This window comes from Thamnophis elegans, chromosome 1 (assembly GCF_009769535.1).
Source record: "Thamnophis elegans isolate rThaEle1 chromosome 1, rThaEle1.pri, whole genome shotgun sequence".
Classification (NCBI taxonomy): Eukaryota; Metazoa; Chordata; class Lepidosauria; order Squamata; family Colubridae; genus Thamnophis; species Thamnophis elegans.
This window is the reverse complement of record NC_045541.1, coordinates 27664410-27671674: the sequence shown is the minus strand read 5'-3', so window position 1 is coordinate 27671674 and position 7265 is coordinate 27664410. Positions and strand designations below refer to the sequence as shown.

The window sequence follows — 7265 nt, the reverse complement described above, 5'->3', positions numbered from 1 at the left end:
TTAACTGGCATATTCCATGGTCAAAAAGAGAACAATGTGTGTAGCCTTGGATTTTGCTTCTTTCTCCTTTTTTGTCGTAAATATAAAAATAACCATTCTTCTGAAATTCTTGGAATCAATCAATCAATATTGTGAATTTAGATTTGAAAACACTTTCATAATAAACACTAAGCATTAGGACTTTTATTTTCACTTGTCTTCTTTCTAATTAAATGACTGCGGAGAGAAACCTAAGGCCTGAACCTAGGCTGAAGTCCTCTAAGCAGATGGACCAGGGGTTGGATTCACAGACACACACTAAGCTATTACTTGTTGCATAAACCGCGAGAGCTGGACTCCCACTTCATGCCAAGCCATAAAGCATGATTAGCTTAAAGCACATTATAATTGAGCATCACACACGAAAACCATTTACCTTCCAGTAGTATATGGAAACATTTGCATATGTTCAATAAACTGACCTCAGGCACCAGGAACATAGTTGTACACAACTCACAATAAGGTGCTTTGGATAGTGCTGGAAGAAAGCTGCATGGACCTTGCTGCTCCTACCATCTTGATGTTCCTTGATTGAAAGTCAGGCTAGAAATGGAATACTGTAACTCTTTGGGCAAAGCAAAGTTCACATAAAAACTCAGAGAATTTCAGTATGGAAATGTCTTTTCCATAATAAGAGAAGAGAATAACAGATTTGGAAGGGACCTTGGAGGTCTTCTAGTCCGTGGCACGACAAAACCGTGCTCGACTAAAGCACGCTCAACAAAACCACGTCGCTGACATCATCAACAGGGCGACAACAGTGAGCACGGAGAAAGAAGGGCGCTTTAAATAGCGCTTTGAAAGCAAGCCGATTCAAGTTAAGGTTAGGGTTAGGTTTAGGGTTAGGTTAAGGGTTAGGTTTAGGGTTAGGTTAAAGGTTAGGTTAAGGGTTAGGGTTAGGTTAAGGGTTAGGATTAGGTTTAGGGGGGTTAGGTTTAGGTTTAGGAGTTAGTTTTAGGTTTAGCGTTTACAGCGTGCTTTTTTCTCCGCACTGTTGTCGCGCTGTGATGACGTCAGCTACGCGGTTTCATCGAGTGCCCTTTAGTTGAACACGGTTTTGTGGTGGAACCTTCTAGTCCAACCCCCTGGTTAGGCAGGAAACCCTACATTACTTCAAACAAATGGTTAGCCAATTTCTTCTTTAAAACTTCCAGTGTTGCTGATATTAGTTCCTATTTACATTGGATACAAGCCATATCCTGTCTGAAAAAACTATCTGATCCAGCACTTTCCTAAAGTGATGCGTCACCATTTGCTGCTGTCCCCGAAAGCAATTATGCCTCTGAAACAGATCGAGAACTGAGGAATCAGTGGAAATTTCTACTTGCCCAAATGGAAGATCCTCCCGTCAATGAGATAGATATTCAGAAAGGGTAGTTTATTAAAATCATCTCAAGAGGCACATCCTGGGCATTGTTTTAGTGAGCAGAGGATTTTCTTAGTATTGAACAGGCACCATTGTCAATACTAAGGACATGTTTTAATCTCGGATCAAAATCACTTTTGCAAAATCTGTGGATGTCTTGAGTCGTACCATTCCTTCAAAATAAGGCTTTCTTAGTGGGAGAATTAATACTAGAAGGATAATTCAGTGATTCTATGAAGGCAAAAAATAAATTGGCTGCTCCCATTTCCCAAGACCTTTTGAACTGTATAGAAAAATCCACTAAAGAATGTATAGAAATGTATAGAAAAAGCCACTAAGGACTCTTGGTGTAGATTTCCTTAAATTTCATCCTTTGCTTTTGATTGAATTTCCTGCTTGGTGTAGAAACCCAACTGAAAGTATCCCAATAACTCTTTGTTGGAGTCAGTTTGACAGTAGAGACTGCCTTCCTGTCTTCATAACTTAAGTCCATCACTGTGTCTACCACTCAGGAGTCCCTTCAAGAATATACAGTATTTCCCTTCAATCCCTTCCAAATGAGGCATCACTGCCACCCTTCTTCATCTTCTAAAAATGACGAAAGGCATTTCTGAAAATAAAGATAAAGATGGATTCTTGTTGTTGCTTCTTTGTTTAATAATTTCAAATATAGTAAGATAGGTCAGAGCACCTAGAGGTGTCCTTTCTTTGATTTGTGCAATTTCTCAACACATTTATTTTCCTGAGACCAGAGTTAGGTACCGTGAGACCTAACAGTACCACACTACTCTTAAATGGTATTAAGAGAGGTATTTGTTTCCAGGCCAATGGGCAGAGGTGATATTCAGCAGGTTCTGACCAGTTCTGGCGAACCAGTAGTGGAAATTTTTCAGTAGTTTGGAAAACCAGTAAATACTACCTCTGACTGGCCCTGCCCCCATCTATTCTCTGCCTCCTGAGTCCCAGCTGATCGGGAGGAAATGGGTATTTTGCAGTATGCTTCCCCTGTCACGCCCACCAAGCCACGCCCATAGAACTGGTAGTAAAAAAAATTGAATCACGCCACTGCCAATGAGTTATATCTCACTTTCAGGGGCTGGAGAACATTATCCCCTCACCTGTATCCCCATGTATTCAGGTGAAGCTCTAAAAGAACAACACTCTTTACCTAGAATGTACAAGATGGATCTGTTTTAAAATATATTGTACCAACACCCTGAGCAGATCTGTTACTTGGGGAACTAAGGAACCATTCAGCCTCAAGAGATAGAAGCAGTGTTCCTCATCCTTCCTCCATTTTTGTTTTCGGTTTAATATTCCACAGCTACTGAATATGTTTAGTACAAATTGGACTGCCTGGGAATAGTAGTTTAGCCTGTTTGGATTCAGACTTCTGTTATGCTGCAAACATCAAATCATGTTCTTTTTCTCAACATTCAACACAATGGAGTTTGTTTCAGGCTGCATGGCTTTACATATCACACTAAATCATAATTTTAACCACATAAAATAACAAAAACCTGTCCTGCTTCAAACAATGTTAAATTATTGTTCTTGAACCAATGTGTCTTGTTCATTTGTCTGTCAAATTTAGAAGGCCACCCAGCTCCATAAAGATTTTGAGCAGTATACAACACAGGTGGTATTCAGCAAGTTCTGACCAGTTCTTGAGAACCAGTAGCGGAAAGTTTGAGTAGTTCAGAGAACTGGTAAATATCACCTCTGACTGGCCCCTCCCCCATCTATTCTCTACCTCCAGAGTCCCAGCTGATTTGGAGGGAATGGGGATTTTGCAGCAACCTTCCCCTGAAGTGGGGAGGGATGGGGAATTTATAGTATCCATCCCCTGCCACGCCCACCAAGCCACGCCCACAGAACTGGTAGTAAAAAAAATTGAATCCCACCACTGGTATACAACATTCAAAACAGAATAATAAAGCGACGAAAAGAATGATACCTGTCTAGAAGAGAAACATTCAAAGCAACTTAAAAAATTTCAATGACAGACATACCTCTCATCTTAATTCAAGGCCTGTGGAATCAGCCAGGTTTTCAAATACCTCTTAAGCACTTTCAGGGTGTGGACCATAGGGATGTCAGAGAGGATACTGTTCAGAGACAAGTGCTGTGAGAGAAAAGTGTGTTTCCTGGTCCTCACTGATAACATTAGATTATGCCTGATCTGCCTGATTGTACAGGATGGGCAGAAATTATCAGAGATAGGTGGTCCTTAAGATAGTCTGGTCATATTTTCTTTTAGCTAGCTAGCTACCTAACAGGTTTCCCAGTATTATGATATCTTCAACCCTCTCCTACTACACCTTGAATGAAAACAGCTTGCATAATCCTAGGTGTGCCTTGCCTATGTTTGCTTTTGAAAAATAGGCACACCTTGAATTGTTCAATATGCTTGGAAGGTGGGTTGAGAGAAGATTGGGAACAGCAGAAATGCCTGTCTGGTTGTTTCCCATAAGGAATAATTTGATTGCTTATTAGTAACCTTTGACTATCACTAAGTGTTGTATATTATGATTCTTGATTAATGTATTCTATTTTATTTTTCTTTATGTACTCTGAGAGCATATGCACCAAAGACAAATTCCTTGTGTGACCAATCACACTTGGCCACTAAGGAATTCTATTCTATTCTATTCTGCTCCATTCAATTCCATTCCATTTGACACATTTCCTTGTGGACATCAAAAATGGCCCAACTATCCAACATTTATCAGCAGCTTCTTTGCCATTTATATCACTTACAGGCATTGACTTTCCATTCTTTGGGTGCTTCCCAAGGGCCTTTTCATGAGTCCAGGCTGAACAATATGCTTAAGAGTTGGGAGTCAAGTTGAATGTCTTTAGCAGTTACCTTGATCCAAGGAGAAGCTAAGAAGCAGGACACAAAAATAAAACTCTTCTTTATTGCTTGGCTCTCGCATTTATTTCCAAAATGTTTCTATGGAAAACACCAAGAGAAGAAAATGTCACTAATTAAAACAACTTTCATGGGCTTATGGAATCACATCAAGGGAGGATCTGCAGTACTTTGGGGGAGAAGTTGTGGAAGATGTAACAGGAGACGGCTACTCAATATAATTCAGTTCTGCTGCTTGGAAAACTTGAACAGAAGTGTTTGCTACATTGATTTTCTGGCTTTACTGTGTGCAGTCCAGTATGGATGCTTCAAGTTCACCATCTGTGGTAAAGGTTTCAGACACATAACTGATCCAGAGTCACCTACTGAGTTTTATGACCGAAGATCTGAATTACGAGGGAAGGTGATCAGTTCTAACCCAACTTTTTGCCCACTCTACCCTAGCAGGATCACTTTTCATTGTACAGTGCTGGTAAAAAAATGCTCATTTTGAGTAACAGAAAGATGGTAAACATAAAGATAATCATAATATGCATATAATTGATAATAATCACATAGTCACATAGTAGCTTATCCGTATTAAAAAAACTTTTTAAAATATAATTCTCTTCATCCTTTTTGGTTTCTAACCTCTGTTTCTGTTAGTTAGCTATTGATAAAACAAATTCCCTGTTAAAAAGTGTTTCTTCCTTCTCCTTTATTTTTAGTGTTAGTCTGTCCATATCTGCACAATCTAATTTTTTTATAATGCTTCCATCCGAAGGGATCTTTCCCTTTTTAAACCGTTGTGCAAAAACAACTCTTGCTGCTGTTCAGACATATAAAATTAGATATGTATTGCCTTTATTATTCAAAACGAATTGTACTCAGACAACATGCTCTTAATACCCTGTTTCCCCCAAAATAAGACCTCGCTGGATAAGAAGTCCAATCGGGCTTTTGAGCACATGCGCTAAAATAAGCCCTCCCTGAAAATATTGCAGCACAGCAGCAGCCATGAGGTGACCATGCTCACCGCCACCTGCACCTCAAAAATAATAAGACCTCCCCAAAAATAAGGCCCAGCACTTATTTCGGGGGTCAAAAGAAAATAAGATCCTGTCTTATTTTGGGGGAAACACGGAATAGACATTGACTTTTTATGTTTATTAAAGATGAAGGACTCAATAAAACATATAATAATAAAAAAACATTTTAAACATGCTCAGAAATCAATCTCCAAACTTCTTCAAGCCTTTTGGTTTTCCCTCGTCTATCAGGAAGCACACTGGATAACCATCACATCACCCATTGGGCTAGTCCCTTAATTACTTTGAATTTGCTTTGCTCATCTGACCTCATTGCTTGCTGTGAAACACCCAGCCTCAGTCTTAGACCAAACTGGAAATGCTACTGCAATAGGAGGCAGCTCAGAATGAAGAACCCACTTGCTGGCTGCATGGTGAGTAGAACCTGGGCCTTTTGGTGCAATTGTCTCCTGTTTTTCCCCCCCTTTGACCAGAAGACTGGATGTCTGCTTGGAAAGGGGACAGTTTCCAAAGGGCTTGGAGGCAAGCAGGAAGAATTCCTTGTTCCTGCAGGACTCATTTGAGGGCTCTTACCTGGAAGCTGGCTTCTGGATTGAGCAGCCGGCCATAGATTCCTGCGTGCTCTAAGTACCCTTCCCTCTTTATCTTTTACTCTTCAGATGTTCTGTCTCCAACTTGCTCACTCCTCCTTAAGATAACAATGAGCATCTCAGTTGCTTTTGTGCAGACTTAACCTGCGGAGGCATGTTACTCTTCACCTCTGGCATCTTGATTTTCTGATGAGGTCCATTCTGGAGATGACCTGGAAAAATGAAGATGTTGATTATGAAAGATAAAAAGAAAGTGCAGGAGAAGAAACCCAGTGGGAAAGAGCGCAAGCAGCATAGCAGCTTCCTGAATGTTTTGTTTGTTGGTTTCAGTCTCGTCTTTGAAGCTGGTGGGCGTTCTTGAAGTTTTGAAAGTTTTGTTTTGTTTTCACTTGTGTTAAAAACACCGAGGCACTTCAAGAATGAAAGGATTTAGCCAGTGACATCACTGTTGCTGGGGGTGGGGGGGGTGCAGAGGTGGGTCTGTGCCAGTTCGTCCTGGATCGGGCGAACCGGTAGTGGCGGCTGCTGAAGGCCCCGCCCACCCACCCAGATGCTTCTGTGCATGCACGCACGAGGAAACCAGTAGTAAAATGAATTGAAAGCCACCACTGGTGGGGTGCTTAGTTGGGGGCTCCTTTTATGTCCCCAGCAAAAACTGGGGGCAAAAGATGAGAGCTCACCCTGCCCCATGGCAGCACTCGGGTCTCAAACCTGGGCTTGCTAACCTCCAACCTAGCGTCCTAATCAGGGATGGGTTCCAGCAGCCGCTACTGCCGGTTTGCTCATGGTCGTGCAGCACGTGTGTGTGCACGCTTTGTGCATGTGCAACACTTGATGCAAGCTGCACGCACATGCACAGTACTATAAATTGCTTCTGTGCATGCACAGAAGCCAAAAACAAGATGGCTGCACCTATGGCGCTGGCAGGCCTGCCAGTTCCAGTGACCCAGGCCGCCAAATGACTACCGGTTCAGCCGAACCGGGCCAAACCAGTAGGAACCCACTACTGGTCCCAATCATGCAAAACCCCATGATCCTATGACATGGGTAACATCACACTAATCACACTAAACTAACATAATGCTCGTGTTAAAAACACAGCTTTGCCAGAATCCTCCTCCTGCCCAAACTTAACCTGTTTTCCCAGTTCAGCCTTCCCTCTCCTTGAACAGCTCTTTTCTTCTTTGCTTGGCTGAAACTAGTAGGTGGGAAATTTATGGGAAACGCTGGCAGACAACCTGCACCCAAAAATAACCAGTGGGTGGTGGGGGAGTTATCCAATTGATGGGAACAATCAGATGAATAATGTTTAAGTAATCTAAGGTGAAGTTGAAGGAGTTTGATTAATCAAATATAATTGTGCCCTG

At 41.6% G+C, this 7265-nt stretch overlaps 1 protein-coding gene across 1 annotated transcript in view; it reads left to right on the top strand.

The window, feature by feature from the left end:
• Nucleotides 1-5694: 5694 nt before the first annotated feature.
• NOSTRIN (nitric oxide synthase trafficking) overlaps nucleotides 5695-7265 on the top strand; it is a 43204-nt gene continuing 41633 nt past the window's right edge. The window contains exon 1 of the mRNA XM_032238650.1: nucleotides 5695-5721. Within this exon, the coding sequence (XP_032094541.1) occupies nucleotides 5695-5721 (27 nt within the window). The remainder of the gene's footprint in view (nucleotides 5722-7265) is intronic.